The following is a 19,909-nucleotide window of genomic DNA, read 5'->3' as shown; positions in this document are numbered from 1 at the left end:
AGGCTCCACATGAGGATTAACAAGGGAAGTGCTGTACTCTGCACTGGGACAGGGCAGCCCCAGCTCTGTGCAATGACAGGAGCGGCACAACAGAGGTGCTATAAAGGAAGGGAAGAAGATCGCTCACCTGGAGCAGAAGATCTCGGATTCACATGGGAAAGCTGCACCAAGGGGGGATCTCCAGAAAGAGACCCTTGCCAGCAGCAGTCAGCCCCTAAATGGGCTCTAGGAGAGGTGCAGCCATTACCCTGCGCTCACACAATGCAAAGCAGGTGGAAGAACACGGCAATACTGAAAAGCTGACGCTGTTCCACAGCTTCAGTGTTTTGGAGGTCAAGGAAAAGAAATGTGACATTCTGAGCCCTGCAATCACAGACTGACTGCACTGCTTCATTTCAAGGGACTTCTGACTTCAGTGCTCTTGTCCGGGTGCTTCTGCTGCCCTATTTTAGAGCAAGTGGAAAATATTGAGTCACTCTGCAGTCAAAGTGTCCAGAAAAGCTTCGCTTTTGGCTGAGAGTATTTTGAAAGATACTGAATGCAACCATCCTGGGGAAATGAGTGGCAGAACATGGAGACAGAAACCTCTGCTTCAGAGGAAGGGAAATGAAGGCTGTGCAAGCTGCCCCAATGGAGCAGGACATGGCTGGGTGCACGCTTATGTAAAACAAGATCTGGTGGTTCTGCAGTAGCGGGAACAGGAGGATACGACACAACTTTTATGCCAGAGAATAACATCCACTGCTGGTTTCAGTTCACTTAACATCAATAAACTAACGATGTAATCAGACGCCCATGACATGATATTGCAATACAGGAACAAATTACTTTGTGATCACCGACTCCCAGCTCCCCAGCATTGCTGCAGCTGTTGAAATGATCATTGATACACGCAAAGAACTCAACAGCAAGGGATTGAACATCGCTCCTGGAGGTGGAACCCCCACTGAAGGTGGGGCTGGAAGCTGCAGACCCAGGACAGGCAAAGCACACAGCGCCGAGTGCTGCTCAGGGACGGAGATGGGCTTCCCCTGCTACAGAAGTGCAAGGCGTGCTCTGGTGGGGGGTGCATTTCTCTGCTTACAATGAGCTGATGAACAGCAGAATTCTCTGTAGCATAAGAGATTTTCACTTCCATAACACGTAATCCACTGCACAGGAAGAGGCACACAGGAAACTGCTGCAGGTAATGGTGTGCTTTGGTCACACACAAAGGGAATGACAGCTGTATCTCACACACGTGAGCTGATAGCAGAGGCTACACAGGGGGCAAAACCCATTTGTTCTCATAGAAGCACATTATCTATTCCTTTCTGCTAACAAGGCCCTATGCAGATACTTTTTTGCCCATTCAGCTCAGATGCACCTGAGGATGACAGAGTGCTTTTACATCTGCCAACAGCACCATGCTGTGGGTCTGAGCGTCCCTGCAGGACGTAAATGTTGTCACCACATCTGCTTCCAGGAGCAGGCACAGCAGGAAGCAGCACCCCCTGTACCTGGTAAACTGAGAGCAGAAAGATACGAGTCCAAAGATGCAGGATCCATCCATGGGGCTGTTCCACCCCACGCCCCGAGCCCCACTCCTCCCCAGCAGCAGCACATTTCCAAGTATTTAATTCTCAGAAGCTACAAAATACCGGCTTGTGGAATGAAGTCCCACACTTGGAATTGCTTTTCAATCCCTCCCTGCCTTCATATGAATTTGAAAAGATCAGCTGTAAGTTTTATTAACACATACTTAAAACTTAAGGCTACAACCCAAATTGACCAGCATTAGTACAGGGCGATAAATGTCCTGGGCTCACGTCCTCACCATCCAGCACCCAGAGCACCTCCATTGAAATACTGCACGGCGCTTTACTCTGGAGTCATGAAGGGATTTCATTTACCACATCTAAGCAAATCAAAACCCGACTCTGAGCAAGACTCCTGGGACGGAAAAAACCCTCTACTCTCCCAGTGTTAAAACACAGCCAATACAGACGCATACATTCCTTTCCCAGCAGCTTTGCAAAGACATGCTGATGACACGACAGCATTACACTTCTAGCGGTACCAATGTGTCCGGCACGTCGCAGACCGGCCCTGCTGGAGGCCGGAGCCGCCCGGCCGCGCCTATGGCCAGAAAGATGCCGGTGGTGTCGGCGGACTCGAGCGCTCAGTGCGGAGCAGCGCGCTCAGCTCGGCTCCTTTGTCCCCGCATGAGGCGCTGTGCCCCGATGCCGCCCGCTCCCAGCACCTGCCGCAGCCCCGAGGATCCGGGACCCGCAGCACCCGGGGAAAGGCCGCTGAGATCAGACAGGGAACCATCTCCAGGGCAGGGGAAGTACAGGGAAGACATCAACCATCTGAGGGCCGCGTTTAAACCCGAAACCGGCAGGAATCCTCCAGTCATCCCCGTGCAGCCGGTGTTCGAGCTCGGGGCAGCGCAGCAACGCGGAGCCATTCCCAGCTATTCCCAGCCATTCCCAGCCATTCCCAGCTATTCCCAGCCATTCCCAGCCATTCCCCTTCCCCTCCGCACGGGCTGTGCGGAGCAGATGGAGCGGGGCCGGGAGCGCGGCCTGCGATGCGGGTACCGCCGCAGCACATCACATCACATCGTATCACATCATCACATCGCATCGCATCATATCATCACATTGCATCACATCCCCGGCCTTTGGCGCCGCGCACAAGATGGATGCCGGGCCCCGTTGGCGCTGGGCCGCTCTCACTCACCTCCTCGGCCTGTTTGCGCAGCACCTTCTCCCACTCGTACTGTGTGAGCAGCTGCTCATTTTCCTCCTGCAGCAGCTCCAGCTCCACCTCGTGCTCCTGGTTATCGGTCAGCACCGAGTCCAGGTTCTCCAGCACCGTCACCACCAGCGGCATCAGCTCCTTCACCACCTCCTCGTTGTAGCAGTGGATGAGCCGCTCGAACTCGCGGTAGATGCTGTTGGCCAGGCCCGACACCCGCTCCGACATCACCGACCCCGAGCAATAGTCGTTGCCCGGGTACCCCCCCACGCCGCCATCATCCAGCTGGATCTCCAGCATCGTGCCAGCCCCACAGCGATGCGCTGCGCCCCGCGTCGATCTGCTCCGTTCTGTTCCGATCCGCTCCGTTCCAATCCGCTGCTGCCGAGACCCACCGCGCTCTGCCCGCCAACGGGACCCAATGAGCCGCGCGGCGCCGCCCCGACACCGAGACGCGGCGCTGAGCGGACGGAGCTGCAGCCGGGCGGGGTGGGGCGGAGCTGCGGCATCCCCGTGTGCGCCGTGCGGGCCGCGCTGCCGCCGTGTGCATGTATGGAGCCGCCAAGGGGCGGGGGGGGGGGAGTCACAGAACGATGCGGGGCCGGAACGAGCCGAGCTGGAGAGCGGCAGGGGAACACCGGGAACACACAACATAACACAACAACACAACACAACAGCACAATACAGCCCGACCCCCAGCCCTGCACGCACCACCCAATCCCGGCGGCGGGGAGCCGAGTCCCGTGAGCTCCGGCAGCGCGGGCCGATATAGGAGCGATATTTCTGGATGGGAGGAGTCAGGAGCTATAAGCTCATTTTGCAGCTCAATTAGTGATGCCCCAAACGCCTCCAGACCTGAACGTCCCTGCCCAGAGCCTGTGAAAACCAGGGCACTCCTGTGCGCCTGCATGTAACAGTAGTTTCAATGTAGGTAATGATCCTTCAAGGTGAAGTGCCTGCGGGTTCTGCAGCAAAAGGGTTTGATGGCCCCATTGAGGCGGGGATGGATCCAGAGAGAAAAACAGGGAAAACTGGCTGCCTGCCGTCCCCTTGGTCACCCCCATAGGACCCCACTGAGCTCCAGGCCCTTCTCAGCTCCATTGCTCCTCTCTGGACACACTCCAGGGTCTCAGAGTCCCTAATGCTCCGAAAAAACAATAAAGGAAGTTGTCCAAGGAGAGGTGAAAAGAACCTCATCGCTTATTCACTGCAGGGAAACATCTTCAGTTTGGGGGGTAAACGGAAGAGAAACGGCTGCATAAAATGACAGCTTACAGACAGGAGGAGGCTGTCAGGTGTCACGGTGTTATTAAAGGCCACAAGAGCACGAAGGGAAGGAGTGCAAGAGTGGGATTAGGGCAGGGGAGCTCCTGAGGGCTGCCAGCAGATCTGCAGCCTGCGTTCGATCTGTGTGAAACCCACATGGCACAGTTTGACTTCAGCACATTGGCACATCCTGAGCACAATGGAGTTATTGGTGCGAGGGCAGTGCCTGGGGGATCCCAGCTATTCCGTGCTGTGTAACAGCAGCAGAAAACAGCTGCAGAGAAACCTCAGAGTGCTCTGTGAGATCTCAGCTGCAGCTTATCTTGGGCTTTGGAGTCTGAGCACAGGGACAGCAGAAATCCATCTCCTGTCCTGCACTGAGCTGGGCCCAGCAGGGCAGGCAAACCAGGGCCTGATCTTTGGGAAGGCTCCTGATGTGGATGTGAGTTAGAGCTCAAAGATGAGTGTGATTCCACAATCATTATTGTCATCCTACAGACTCCACGTTACACAAAGCGGAAGGCACTTAAACCTGCCCTAAAAGCATCATTGCAGTGGGAATATCACATCTCACCCGTGATTCACGGCCTTAAGCCCTGCAAACACTCCATTCTATGTGATGTCATTATACCTATATTGCTAGCATGCTGTAGATTCGGTGCACGACGACTTTAAAAAGACACATTTAAGGCTTGTCTCACAGAAAGGAAGAAGTGACCATGAAATATTATTATTTCATCTGAGATGTACTTAGTTATGGAATGGAGCACTGATGAATCACGAGGCAGCTCTGCTCCGAGCATCGTGCAGAGGAGCTCATGGGCTTCTCTGGGACTGCAAACCTCCCTCTGAGGAATCTTAACTGCAAGAAACCTGGCCTGAAGGTTTGGTCCCCATTCCCAGTGTTGTGACAAGAGTCACCTCAGTTCTCTGTTACTTTACTTCAGATAACCCCACTGGGTGACCCTTGTGTTGGTCTCTTACAATTGGATCTAGGAGGTGCTGGCTGCCTGTGTTTATGATGAAAGAGCAGCAGTGATGTGGGTCTGTGTGAGGTCACAGTCATTGCTGGGTTGGGAGGGTTTGGCCCCCAGCTGTCGAGCAGAGCTGGTGCTCTGGTGAGCGTACTGCACACAGACACTGAGCTATGAGCATTCCTTGTTGGAGATCATCCTTTGGGAGCCCACTGCAGGCACCGCTGCGGCGTGTGTGTGAGCTGGGCACAGCCCGGACTGACCAGGCCAATAAGGTGAGCTGGGTTTGGTGCTGGGCGGCTGCTGGAAGGAGTCTGAGCAGAACAGCTGGGCTGGGGAGGAGCTCCCAGCTCAATGGAGGCCCTTCCGAGTGGCTGTTTGCAGGGGAAATTGATTCCTTGTGAGATTCTGTCACACGTTTTGGTGAGGATGATGAACTGCCATTACTGCCCTGTGTGATGCTGCAGTGCAATGGAAAGCACAGCAGTGATAATGGGGTATCAAAGTCCTGGGCTGCAGCAGGTGAGGATAAGCCCGAGTGCAGCAGCTGTGGGGCACAGAAAGGAAGGAAAAAACTGCTGACCATTGGAAGGGCTCAGGCAGGCAGTGATCTCCAGTCAGACACCCTCACCTGCACTGCCAACCTTTCAGTGATGTCTGGGAGGGGTTTGCATGTGCCTGAGCTGCCCTGGGTTGGCCCTGCCATCCCACCAGGTGCTCAATCTCTGCTTCAGGCCGTGACTGAGCATCGCTGCTACAGCCCTGCAGAACTGCTGCTGGTCCCCAGCCTTTGTTTTAGACATTAGAAGGGAAGGAGAGCACAGACTTCATGGAGTGCAACTTGTGCTTTATTGACCCCCGGATCCAGCACATTTTTAACAGAACCCCCTGAAGTCCTGGTGAGATCCAGGTGCTGAGCTGGGCCGTGGGCTGTGCAGTGACATCACAAGCACAGTGAGCTCACAAGCGCTGCCTGGGGCCACGGCTGCCACCAGTGAGTGCCAGAGCCGTGAGTGCTGCGCAGAGTGTGGACACGCTGTGTCAGCCCTTGTCCCGGCTGGCAGTGACGGTGGTGGTGGCTGCTGGTGCTACCTGCTCTCACTGACGGTGTTGCCCAGCCATTGCACTGGTGTGTTAGCTGGAAGGGAGGAGAACTGCAGCTGTGCCCGGGTAAGCCAGAACTGGAGGTTTCTCAAACGTGTGAGTGGTAGCGCTGCATCCACTGCAGCTGCAGCAAGGGTAGATGATGGAGTCCTTCTCATGGCAGGAACACAAAATGTATGCTGCAAGGTATATAACTGCTGGTGGGATGGAGAACAGCACTTGCTGGGGAAGTCATGGCACTTAGACACACATTGGTTCCAGAGCTGGCACAGTTCTTGCAATCAGCTGCTTCCAAGGCATTGCCCTCCTCGAGAGCCCAAACTGCATCAAAAGAAAGCTGGGAAAATGCTTATTCCTCATGATTCTTCCCTTGTAGGCACTTCCTGTAGGGTTCCGGTCCGAGAGGACTCTTTGGGGATCCAAGCAGTTCGAGCACAACCGTCTCTTTGCAAGAGCAGGGAATTCCTCTGGAGATAACCCAGACGGGCTCTAAGAATTTCACCATGTCTCAGCAAAGAGGCGACTGCTACTTCTACTTCTACTCCACCTGCACTAAGGTACGGTTGACTTTCTTCTGCCTGGGTTTTCTTCCATTTCCTCATGTTGAAGAGAAAGTGGTGGAGCAGGGGAGACCTGCTGGTGATGTTACCCTCATAGCGCTGCTAACAGCCTGGGCTAATGGCATGGACATGTTTCAGGCTGTGCTCTTATTTTCCTGTGGTTTCCTTGTGCTTGCAGGGAGACAGCTGCCCCTTCCGCCACTGTGAAGCGGCTCTGGGGAGCGAACGAGTCTGCAGACTGTGGATGGAGGGCGGCTGCTCGAGGAGTAACTGCAAGTTCCGTCACATGAGGATTGATGTGAGTGTTTGCCTAAAGATGTGCTTTCCAGCTTAGTCTACAACACCACTTTTCATGGCTGTGGTTGGGCTGAATGCACTTCTGCAGGCTGGATATGTTTGCTGTGAAAATCTTACTGGTTTCTGTTTCTAGAGGGGACTGGGAGGAGGTAAAGAAGGCAGAGAATTCAGTGCCTTAGGTATATCACAGCGGGAGATGTTTGCATTAGGAGCCAAAAGCATTTTCTCCCCAGATGCAAAAAGCTCGCATTGCTCAGCCTCCTAAAGCTGCTGGAGCTGGGTGGTAGGAGAGAGTGGCACTGCCCTCCTGCCAGCAGGTCTCGGTTGTGCCCTGTCGGGCCTTCTCCATCCTGGATTTCTCCAGAGCAGTTCATTCTGGCTGCTTGGAGTAGTGAAAGGAGGGGCAGGAAATGAGGGTACAGAGCTAAGGCTCCACACAATGGTTTCTGATGGCTGTTGGAGCGCGGCATCTCCCTGCAGACCTGATGTGCCCGTTTCCATGGCCCTTTCTTTCCTTCTCTCTGCAGAAGCAGCGCAGTTTGATTCCCTGCTTCTGGGAGAACCAGCCCGGAGGCTGCCAGAAACCACACTGCGCCTTTCGTCACCTGAAGGAACGTGGTGGGAACAGACCAACTGCACTGCTGAGCCACAGTGAGTGTCCGATGGCGTGAAGCATGAAAGGCTCAATTCTGAATGTCAGTTCTGAGCGGGTGCGGGATGCATGTCACCATTCATTGGGGTGGCAGGGGAGAGTCGTGATAGTGAAATATCCGTCTGTGCTTTGGCTGTCAGAGCAGCGCTGGGCTTTTTCTGGAGTGAGGAAGATGCACTGCAGGTCTGTGCTGACTGCACAGCATTTGGGCAGCGGAAGGCAAATGTAACAAACAGTGCTTGAAAATGTGAAGCTTGTGGTTGACTGTGCTCAAACCTGCCCCCAAAGAGACGCTCATCAATCATTCCTTGTTTCTTTTCTGCCAGAAGTTGACACCAGTGGCCTTCCTCCAAAGAGCGGCCTTGCAAAAAGTCTGGGGAACCAGACAGAGGTTGACAAGGCACCAGAGAGAGGTACAGATACTCAACAGGCTCCTGGGTTTGATGCTCTGTTTTTCTACTGAGATCTGACTGTTCTTTCCCGGGACTCTTTGCAGTTGACATCCCAGTTTCCTCCCATGGCCCAGCTGGACTTAAACGCAAACGGTCGGAGGAGGAGAAGGGAAAAGCGGGGGAATCGCCCTGCAAGAAAAGAGTTAAAGGTGAGCACGAGGAACTCGTTACGGTGCCTCAGAAAAGCAGTGCTGTCATTTTGCATTGCTCTCTGTCAGACTTTTCCTTGCCCTGGATTATTACTGAGTGCAGCTATTGGGTTTCTTTGTTCCTTTGTACGCGTTGTTGGTACACAGAGATGACCGTGTGCAAAACATGGCTGAGAATCCCGGACAGGGCATTGCAATTCCACTGGCCAAATGTATTTAACTTTGTGGAAGGGTGGTGGGACTGATAAGAGAACTTGATCTCTCTTGAGGCGCAGCAAGACAGTACCAGCTCTCTCTTCCTTTTACTTTAGGTGGGCGCAGGGTCTCTGTGAGGCCCATTGATTGGAAAAACACCTTCCCCCCAACGCGGAGACAGAAACGAAAAGCAGCAGAAATTCATCCATCTGCTGCTGAGGACGCGGATGAGCCCCCAGCTAAAAAACTACCAATGGTAAGAGCAGTGGCAAAAGCAGTAGTGGATATGAAAGGTTTACATTGCCCTTGAAGAAAAGGAAGAAATTCCAAGTGTTCTACAGCTCTTCTGTTTCCCTTGAAGGCAGCAGATGTCTCACAAGGTACTTGTGGAAACTCTGACCTGTGCTTCATACTCTGTCTTGTTTCTTCCTAGGAGACTCTTGCTTCAGTCCCGCCCGAATACACCGTGCTCAGCACCGAAGTCATAAAGCTTCCAAGCAGGTGATGACCACAACTTGTTCTTCCTTAATGCCCTTTTCCCATCAGACAGAAGTTCTTTCACACTGGGGGAAAATGGGGTGTTTGAGATGTGTCATGGCATAATGCAACAAAGGAAGAGGTCATCTGAGATCATTGAAACTGCTTTGTCAAAACCTCTGCTGAGTTCATGGGGAAAAGTACCTCAGCCAGCAAGCAGGATTTTGCAGAGGAAGATTTCTTGACATGTTTACAGACAAAGCATTGAGGGTGGCAATGTGTTTCTGCTACAAAGCCCAGCCCCTGATTGCCAGACTCAAACTGCTCTACTTGAACAGATGAAAAAGGCACCTGCTGGTTTCCTTAACTCCAAAGGCAGCCGCAGGTTAATCGAATCACCATCCCTATGTGGGTGTGAGGGGCGGGAGGGTCAACTACAGACCTCAGAGCTGAAAGCACATCTCAGAAATGTCACGTAGATTGTTCTTTTCCTTCCCACAAGTCTGGAGCTGCTCCCAGGAAGCCATGCAGACCCCATGGCACAGCCAGAGGAATCCAACACTACATCATGTTCCTCACAAGGGGCAGAAAATTAGCAGCTGAGCTGCACAGGGGCGGGGGAAGCAGCCATCACTGAAGACAACAACCTTGAGGAGCTTCTGATGGAGCTCACAGAAGAACTGGAAGGAGAAACTGATGTGACGTTGAGGATGTGGATGAGCTCCTTCTGGACCTGTCCGACATGACGGCTTAACACCATCGCCTGATTGGACAGTTTAAAACAACAACAATTAAAACCAGCCCTGTTCCTTTCCAGCCCTGCTCCTTTTTGTTGTTACTCTGTGGGTATTTCTGAGACTCTGCACAGTCTTAAAGCCGAGTCAAAGCAGTGACAATCAGCACTGACTGCATCCTGTTCTGATTTCCTTGTGGCTCTGAGTTCAGGTCCTGCACCCGCCGCCAGCTCTGGGTGCTGCTTCAGCATCGAGGGCACAAAGCTCCTCTGTGGGCACAGAATGGCGTCCATCCAGGGCTGAAACTTCCTCCTTCCTTCACCCTCAGCAAAACTCTGCCTTGGGCCCAATGGGAGCTCTGCTGTTCTGATTCCTTGGGCAACCCTTTGAGAAGGCAGTAACAGTGGGCTCAATAACTGAGGCTGAAGCACAGCACTCAGGGCAGGGGCTCATGGGGGAACACAACGACGTGGGATTCAGGAGCTGGGGGCAAAGCCGCTGTGCAGGGAGCGGCCCCAGCAGCCGCCGTGGCTTCGTGGTACCCCGGTGGTCGGGGCCTGGGCGGCCTCTGGCGGCGGCATTGCTGGCACAGCCCTTACGTTCCTTTCCATTCCCTCCCGTTCCCCATCCCATCCCATCCCACCCCATCCCATCCCCATCCCATCTCTATCCCATCCCATCCCATCCCCATCCCCATCCCATCCCACCCCACCCCATCCCATCCCATCCCATCCCCATCCCGTCCCTTTTCGTTGGGTTCGCTGGGTTCGTTGGGTTCGCTGGGTGGGCGGGGAGGATGCGGGATCATCTATGAAGGTGCAGGGCCGGGCAGAGCTGCGGGGTGTCCGTGCTGCATTGCCATTGCTTTGCCCCATGTTTGGCTTTAGCGTCCTTCTACTCCATCGGATGGGATCGGACCGCACTCCGCCCGCAGCGCAGCGCACTGAACTCACCACACCAGGTCTCCGAGCCTCAGACTCACGGCCGCCATCTTACCGACACCGCGCAATGCACCACGGGACAGCACAGCACCACGAGGGGCGGGGGTGGCGGAGATGGTGATTGGACAGTAGCGGTCACGTGGGCGGGAGGGCTGTCCTTCTTGCTGCATAATCAAGTTTCTGCCAGCCTGTAAGACTTCCCCACGTAGATACCACTTGGGAGGTTTCACAGAAGGAATGGATATCTCGCATTCAAATTTGGCTTCTTCAGGCTCAGTCACATCCTCATCACACAGCTCCTTTACTAGATTAATGGATTGCTCTTTAAGAAGGATGGAAGGAGAGAAAGCAGAGATTTAGAAAGAATGTAAAAAACTCTTACATTATCACCCTACTTACTCACGTCAGCATTACTGCACATGAACACTACACCTATCACCTCAAAATGCCTTAAAAAATCATTAAAAAATAATAGAAAGAAAGGAATATTGTTAAGAAGTCAGACAATAAGACTGACAACCTGAAGAGAGCCCAGATCTTCTGATTCCCAGTTCAACATCCAAATCAAACCATGACCTTCCCATCCCAATATCAAACTCCTCGCATTACAAAATGGAAAAGAGGTTCAATGAAACACGAACACTGATAAATACTTTGGTTAAATACAGCAACTTAGCTCTGAACAACAAGTTTTCTCCTAGTAAAGGTCTCTGTAGCTCAAATGTAATGACTCAACTTAGGAGAAATTCCTTTTCCAGGATGTTCTTGCCCTTACCATTCTAACAGTGGCAAAGCTGGGGACTGAACTCTTGAGTAGTGTGCTAACTCAAATGTCTCCATTTTCTTTATCACACTTAACATCATATATATACCCTAACATTGTATATATTAAAAAAAACCCAAAACCTGTGCTCTTCTGAAACAGACAGAGAAAATGAAGAAAAAGTCAAGCTATGTTTTTTATCCCTCAACATTCAAACACAAATCTGAAGACTAAAGGTAGAAAATCAACCTCCTAAGAAAATAATCTGTTTTACTTAGCAAAAGTAAATCCCAAAAGACAAGCTGGAGATTTTGTGAGCAGAAAGGTAGGTAGGTAGGAGTTTTTATTTTTGTCAAAGGTCCTGGTGGTGTTTAACTTCCTTGACATTAAAGCAAAGGATGTTAGCTGGTTTATAACATAATTTAAGCGAAATCATCATCAGAAGCATAGTTACCTTTAACTGTAAGATGGGCACGAGATTCTGCCCTTTATGCTACAAATTCGATTTCTGCTGCATCATTGACTTGGACACGTGTGTAAGTCAGCAAGTAGGTCTTTACTGAAGCAGAGAACCACAGAGTCACTAAGGCTGGAAAAGACCACTAAGGTCATCTAGTCCAACCTCCAACTCATCCCTACCAAACTGTGCTCTTGAGAGCAAACCCACAACTATACTTGGCTTCCTTGAGCAAAGAGTTCTGAGGCACATGGCCAGGCTGAGCATCACCCATCTGGTTTCACAGCATCACTGCCTGTTCTCTCATGTCAATGAAACCACCCATTCCCCCACATCCACATCCCCACCAAAGTGGAATCTAAACATGGCTTCTACAAGGACTGACCGAATGCGGCCACCGTCACCATTAAAGTACCTGAGACAGAAGGATCACACTCACTGTCAGACAAAACCTCTTTGGAGAGGTGAACTGACTGCCCTGGTCACCCCCACTTTGGAAAGAACTGCACTCATTTCCTACCTGCTCCTGGCAGTGTGGGATGGTGGGATAGCATCACACTTCCCACACTAAGCTTCCCACCATGTCACTTGTTCCACCATAACCTCAGTCCCAAAACAAAAGGGGAACTCCCTTCTGAACTTTCTTCACTTCATTTCAGATGTCCTTTCTGCTTGATCTCCAACCCACAACCCACTCAGGAGAAAGATCTCCCTCTTACACCCTACCATCTTGCCGCATTCTGATGTTGTCATCAGCCTTCAGCTTGTCGTCATCTTTGTACCACTGGCTCTGAACCTCATCGTGTGAAATCTCACAGACAAAAGATTCACTCCCATATTCATTCACTTCCACATCTTCCAGTGGTTTAACAATCTTGATATCTCCAGCTGTGAAACACTAGAGATATATTTGTCAGGGTATTTCCAGAACTGAGTGCAGCATCTTTTCCTTACACATATTTGCTTGGAAAATAAGTAGGATTATGTTTTATTCTAAACCATCATCCATTCCTGAGTCATTTCTCTCTTCAACACGGTAAATGCATTATTGCCTTTGAACTTAAAGATAGACTTACTAGCTACAATGGAGCTCCCTGTAAACACTTTTCACGGAAACCAGAATCTCATTTATTCTAAAACTCTTCAAGCAAAATTAAGGTTAGAAAAACAATAGGATGGAATGAATCTTTAAGGTCATTTAGTTCCAATGCCCCTGCTATAGGCAGGGACACCTCCCTCCACACCAACTCTTCTTAACAGGGTCAAGGCTTCTCTCAAATCATTCTCCTCTAAGCCTGTGCTTGGGATTGCCCTGACCCAGGTGCAGGGCCTTGTACTTGGCCACACTCAAGTTCATGAGGCTGCCAAGGGCCCACCTCTCCAGCCTGTCCAGTTCCCTCTGGGTAGCATCCCTTCCCTCTAGCACATCAACAGCACCGCTCAGCTTGGTGTCATCTGCAAACTTGCTGAGGCTGCATTTGATTCCACTGTCCATGTTGCCTACAAAAATATTAAATAACACTGGTCCCAACACCACCCTCCACCTGGACACTGAGCTATTGACTGCTGCTCTCTGAGTGTGACCATCCAGACAGTTCCCTATCCTGCAACTGTTCCATCCATCAAAACCATTTTTCTCCAGTTTGGTGACCAGGATGTCATGCAGGACGGGATCAAATGCTCTGCACAAGTCCAAGTAGATGATGTCAGTTGCTCTCCCATTATCCACTGATGCTGTTACTCCATCATGAAAGGCCACCAAGTTTGTCAGGCATGGCTTGACCTCGATGAAGCCATATTGGTTACCACCAATCACCTCATCTTTATTTTCCAAACAACAAACCTGTCTGAACCATTGGCTTCTCTGCATGCTCATCATTAGTCTCTCCTTAGCTTGTGTGCCCACTATGTATGAGGAATGTCAGCCACAAATCTTACCCAGGGGACGTCTTTGCTTCAAAATCCCTTGAACATCACACAATCCATTTTAAATCTCCAGGTCTGCACTTATTTATGTCAGAATCAGACCATATTTCTGTACTGCTATTTCCCTTTCATTCTGAAGGGCTCGGATACAACTTGGATTAACCTCAGGAGCAGAGTTCCTGCATAAAACAGCCAGTACTGAAACAGCAACCCAACCTGGTTGCAGACTGAGAGAGAAAATGAGAGTTCACCACTTGTGAATAATGAGACTTCTCTTATTTCCCTGGGAAGTAATGCCCCCTTTTTTTACTTTGATGGAGCTCTTTCCTATCCTAGAAGGGAAAATATCAAGTCAGATCTCCATGAGTCCTTCCATCTCTGCACTGAGCAAAGGCAGCCTTCAGATCTATGCTTAATTCACCCACTCCCCTAGAATTAATGGAACTGTGCTTACTGGCACATATGCTGAAGCTTAAGCACAGTGAAGTGTTTTCAACATGTAGGAATGGCTATAGAAAATTCAGAAATTCTGGCTGACCTATGACAGCTTAAACCACTGTGGAGGACTGTTAACAAACTCGTTTGGACATCATCTTGAATAAATGACGTTATCCCCAAGTAAGGGAAGGAACAACTGAGCACCAGGGAGGTACACAAAGTGCCAGAGCAAATTCTCACACTGTCAGGTGCAAAGAAAACTGAGATTTCACCCTAAAACCCAGTTCACAACAAGGCTACAAAATCCTGGCTGACAATTTCTGTGTTAGAGTTGAAGCTCAAGACTCTACTCCAACCAACAATATTTTGTACAGCAAGACCTCAGGAGTTCACAAGAAACCAAAAACAAACTTCAATTTAAACTTGATAAGTGAACTCAGGACATAATAACAAAGAGTGCTGATCTGGGCAAGTAAAAGACCATAGAGAAAAGAGAGCAGTGCAAAAGCTATCAGGCAAAAGCTCAGACTCGCATCCCTTGGAAGTGAAATTAAAGGCTCTCATTCATTTCCAGAGAAGTCAGAAAGGAAAATTCCATTACATGCCATACCTTGAACCACTTGATGTCCACCTTGGGCCTGGACAGCTCACACTCAAATGTGACCTTGTCCTTCTGAGTGATGCTAATGTCTGCCAATGGTTTGCTGATTTTCACAGGCAATTCTGAGAAGTAGAAAGAAGGATGTGTATTTAGTTGGGAATGAGGTCTCTAGGAGCATCTGGCATAAAGAATAATGAAAGGCAGTGCCTACTCTCCATGCTTATTAGAGCTTGAAATTAACAACAATAAAACCTGCAGTTTTGAGCCCATTATCATTACTTGTGCTAGGGACAATCATGTTACAACAATCCTCTTCATATTGGAGGGATATTCTGGTGGCAATGGCCCAGTGCATAACATTCTTTGCAGCTGGAAGGAAAGCTGGTTCTGCTGTTCAAGTAATCTGGGACAGGAGCAGATAATGACACCTTGCACCAACCAATACCAGTCACAGTGAGCCTCCCCGATGAATTAATGCCTTCTGCTTTAAAGGAAATGAGCCCTGCATCTTCAAGGGTCACAGAAGAAAGTGTCAAGGAATGTTTCTTCCCCTGGACACCCATCGTGATATTTGGTGCAGGCTTCAGCCGCACGCCGTCCTTCTGCCAAGTCCCTTCCACATCCTCATGGGACACCTCCACCGAAAAGGTGACAGTTCCCTTCTCAGGGAATTCCAGGGGCTGCAGACCTTTCACCAGCTTCATCTGCCACACTGAAAGACAATGGGGACAGGTTGGAGATCTCACACCAGCAGCTGAGAAATAGAATCATCAAAGGAATCAGAGAAAGGTGTAGGTTGGAAGGGACCTTTGAGATCATCCAGATCCAACCCCCCCCTGCTGTAGGCAGGGATGCTTCCCTCTACACCAGATTGCACAAAGCCCCATCCAGCCCGGCCTTGAATGCTTGAATAGCATCAGGACTTCCAAAACAAGTTACTTCCCTCTTCCTCTCCCAGGTACAGTATCTGCTAATTAAGCAACAGCCTTTGCAAAGAAGAAAACTTGTTCATAACCAGGTCCATGGGTGCTCTTAAATGGATTCTTCCAGATGGAAAAAACATTTCAGGTGGCCTCCTAGATTTTACCCCTTTTTGTGTTGCACACAAGACTGAAAAGAAATTACTTTTGCAAAGTTCTGCTTGTCATAAGGAAACAAACATTTGGGGAATGGCAGAATGGGGTAAAATTTACCGTCACGTCAAGAAATTTGAAATATCACTCACATGTTCTTGGTGTGATGTTTCTGCTATAATTATTTGGACTAATTAAGCTTCTCCCTGATGAAAGCCTAGAAGTATATCACAAGAAGGACCAACTTACCCGTGACCTTTTATTTGTCTTACTCAAGCATCTCCTCCTGACCAAAACTGACAATAAAATATTCAGCCAGACTACAGGTTTGAGCAGCTGAGTTGTTTCTAGGATCTCCTGCAATCTCAAGCTTGGAACACACACTTGTCTTTTGACTAAGTGTCTTTTACAGTGCAGTAAAACAACAGGTTTTCACATGGCTATTCCTCATTTACCTTGCTCTGAAATCATTCACAAACCATGTGGGATCAGTCCAGGGAGAAGGGGAGGAGAGGGGAAGGGAAAGGGGAAGTCCACTGTCCTCTAAAATCAGGCTTCTTAGCCTAAAGCTCAACAGCAAATAGCAGTCCACTTCCCCACATTGCTAGACTCCGAGCATTTAAAGAACATCAGCTTACCTCATTATGAGCTCTAACATAGCCAAAGGAATTCACATAATCAAATATTCTCTTGAGTGATGAGAAATATGGAGCATAACTTCAGACTTCTGCTGTTCAACTCTCACTTCTATCATCAACCAGGGTAACAGTTCAATGCTGTTTTAGATGGAAGACTCATACTTTAAATAACTCAGCTCATTAAGGCTTGGATTCCCTACTACAATTAGCTAAATTCCAGTTTGGATCATGCTTCACCTTGGATCACTTAGGGATTCAGCCACTTAATGGTACTAACTCAGTTTGTCTACAGAGAAGCTGTTTTCTATAGCAACAATAAGCTGTGATTGCAACTGGATGTCGGGAGAGCACAAATCCCGCAGTTATCCTGCACCAACATCCTCTCCTTCCATCAGAACAGCAAGTTTTTAAACCAGACTCATGCAAGCTTGCATGACACACCTTGTGCAAAACTGTTGGCAGCCATCAGGACAGCCAGTTGCTTCCTGTATAGACACTGTTCCATCAGTTTTGGTTTTTTGCCTCACTAGAACAACATCCAGTGGTGAAAACTCATACAGCTGAAGCAACCACGCTGATATACCGCAGTCACTGGAGGTGCTCAAGAGCCACGGGTATGTGGCACTGGGGACGTGGTTAGTAAGTCCAGTGAGGGTGGGCTGGGTTGGGCTCAGCTATCTCAGTGGTCTTTTCCAGCCTTGGGTGCAACTTGTAAGAGGGAATGAAGCAGCAAACTGCCCAGCACTGAGCTGCATTCTTCCGACACGTGGTATCAATGAAGTGCTGTATTTCCCTATCTTCTCTGGAACTATTATTCATCTAACCTAACTGAAACAGTAAGCCTGAACCTAGACATAAATCAGGATCATAGTCACCCGTGGTTCTATATATATTTAGAAATACACTCTAGAGGGTAATTCAGTGCATCTAGAAATTCAAGTAGTCTCTGAAGGTCTTTGTATTTTCCAATGTCTGTTGGCCGCAGAAGTATGTGAAGTGATGCACATGGCCCAACGATCAGCACTGACAATCAGCTGCAAGTTAATATCTGCGGGTTGTTTGGTTTGTTTGCTTGTCTGTTTTATTTCCTACAACCATTCAGTTTGGAGAAAAGATGAGCAACTGCCAATAGAAGTGATAAGTGCACATTCTGGGACACAGAAGCAGAATTTTGTGACAACTGTCAGCCCAGAATATGTTGATGATGAAGTTGTCCTAACAGTGCATGCCAGTGATTTGACAAACCCTGCTCGGTATGACACAGTTTGTCTTCAATTTTATGTATCTTTGATTCCCAGTTGGCTCTTAGGCAAAAAAAAAAAAAAGCCACCCAAACAACCTTGTCCTCATCTCATCCTTCCCATCCAGCTGCTGCCTCACAGAAGGGGTAAAATAAAAACTCTCTTGGACTAGCAGAGAGATTTACAATGGAGTAACTTAAGTAAGGATGGGAGACTGAAGGTGTTGGGGAAGACATCCAGGCTTTAGCTACAGGGCATGCACGCAGAATCACAAAACAAAGGCCAGTCAGAGAAATCAGAGCTTCGTCAGAATTAATGGGGTTGTTTCTACATGCCCACCCTATCTGCCAGTGTAAAACCTTCCAGTGAAAAAAAAGAAAGCTACATATAGGTGGGGAGAATTGTTGGTGAAATTATTTGTGATATTTTTTGCTAATAATATGCTTAAAGTCCTGGAGCAAGACTTAAAGTTAAGCAACTCACTCTATGTAAGTAGACTTACAGAAGGGAACCATAAAGCTTATGGAAGGGAACTGTCGAGCTAATCCACAGCTAAAACAGAGTAGAGACGAATTGCAGGAGCTTGTTTACTTTGCACAAGTGTGAGCTTTAACCACTGCTGAGCTCCTAGTACAAAAGTCTGAACCAATGCAACAAACCAACCCGTCCATGTTGTACAGAAGAATGTACTGATACCACCAGAACACAAAATTCTATGGCTGAAAATACCCGCAAAAATCATCCAGCCCTTCTCCATTGCTCCAGGACATGCTCAGCTCTTTGTGCCCCAGATATTTCACTAACCTTTTCTGAATCCCACAGTGAAGGCTTCAAAGCCCCTCCAAATGACATATCCAGTCATCCAACCATTAAAAAGCTTTTCTGTTGTAGAACTTGCATCTTTGTCATTGCAATTGAAGTCCCTTATTTCTGCACAGAGAACAGATTGTTTGCTTCCACTTTCTAAAAGCCTTTTATATACTCAAAGCCTGCTATCATATTATATATGAGCACCTTCAAAGAGCCAACAGAGTCAATGATTTCATTGGAAGCATCAGATTTTATGACTCGCAGTAAGTGATCACCATAACTCACACTCACATCTCCTGCGTGTAGAGGAGATCCTCCTTGCATCTACAAAGATGCAAGAAGAAAAGAGGCAAAGAAGGGGTAAAATAAATCCCATCTTACATTTGGGATGCTTAATTCCAGCCTTGAAGGCTGATTTGCCCACTTAACAGCTGTGCTCTTCAGAAGCAGTTGTTCCACAGTTATTTAGAGAGAAAGACAGGTTTTGTACTTGGTTGTTAACACAAAGAACAGCATAAACACACAAATGAACTCAGCTTTGCAGTGTTGTAATGGCTGATGAGGGAAGCCAAGGATCCTTCCACACTGTCAGCCTTCATTTCCAGAGACATACCTTTGGGGGTGATGGTAATGCTGCTCTTGTCATCTCTGGACTCACACAAGTACTCTCCCTCATCCTCAGCCCGGATCCCTGTTATTGTCAGGGTTCTTCTGACCCCTTCCTCATCAACCTGGAAACCTTTGCTTGGTTTGATCTCACAGAATCACAGAATTGTAGGGGTTGGAAGGGACATCTAGAGATCATCGAGTCCAACCCCCCTCAACTGCATTCTTGCTCCACACCACCTTCCCTTTGGCATGGCTCACTTAACAGGTTAAAGTGACTGTGCCTCCAATCTCAGCATTAACAGCTTCGAGCTTCTTAGTGAACTTTACTGCGATTTCTAAAGACGCAGAAAAAAGAAAGGAACTATGAGAATGCAGAAGCTAAGAAACATGTTCTACAAAACCAAATAAAAAACCCCATGAACAGACAGACTCAGGGATCAGGGCAGGCTGAAAGAAACCCAAAAGACAGAAATCTGGAGATATTATCAGCATGGAATTATATTATCATATTTCTGCAATGTAAGAACAGTGCCTTAAAGAGGCTGAAAGACTACCTTCCAATGTCTTAGCAGAGCCAGGAAGAGCTGAGGCTCTGAACACATCCTACCAAATGCTTTAGGAAGAGATAAGATGTATTAATATGCTGAGCATGGCCTAACTAAGGCATACTTTCTATTCATTCTACTCCCGTTCTCTTGGCCTCCTCATCTTGTACAACGCTTTGCCACAGAACTGGGCAGTTCTGGGACACACAGCAGAAGAGGGGATTGTCTTAATCACCTTCCTCCCTATCTCTTTCTCTGCTCTTTA

The 19,909-nt window shown here is 48.9% G+C and overlaps 1 protein-coding gene across 1 annotated transcript; it reads left to right on the top strand.

Annotated features, from left to right (window-relative positions):
* The first annotated feature begins 6,548 nt into the window (after positions 1-6,548).
* Positions 6,549-9,464, top strand: LOC146758057 (uncharacterized). Its single transcript, XM_085518658.1, has 8 exons — positions 6,549-6,643; positions 6,825-6,944; positions 7,471-7,594; positions 7,922-8,008; positions 8,092-8,196; positions 8,508-8,647; positions 8,825-8,892; positions 9,371-9,464. Exons 1-8 carry the CDS (start codon positions 6,590-6,592, stop codon positions 9,462-9,464), a joined length of 792 nt encoding a protein of 263 aa, XP_085374784.1. The 5' UTR covers positions 6,549-6,589.
* Positions 9,465-19,909: the final 10,445 nt, after the last annotated feature.

This window comes from Coturnix japonica, chromosome 17 (genome assembly GCF_054131305.1).
Source record: "Coturnix japonica strain WE chromosome 17, WE-NBRP24, whole genome shotgun sequence".
NCBI lineage: Eukaryota > Metazoa > Chordata > Aves > Galliformes > Phasianidae > Coturnix > Coturnix japonica.
This window is presented reverse-complemented; position numbering and strand designations above follow the sequence as displayed.

What these genes read in the sequence shown, in the direction of transcription:
- LOC146758057 (XM_085518658.1), top strand. Translation starts at nt 6,590, where the DNA reads ATGTCTCAGCAAAGAGGCGACTGCTACTTCTACTTCTACTCCACCTGC. An exon ending in TCTACTCCACCTGCACTAAG is followed by an intron (nt 6,644 to 6,824) that starts GTACGGTTGACT and finishes TTGTGCTTGCAG; the next exon opens with GGAGACAGCTGCCCCTTCCG. An exon ending in TCCGTCACATGAGGATTGAT is followed by an intron (nt 6,945 to 7,470) that starts GTGAGTGTTTGC and finishes TTCTCTCTGCAG; the next exon opens with AAGCAGCGCAGTTTGATTCC.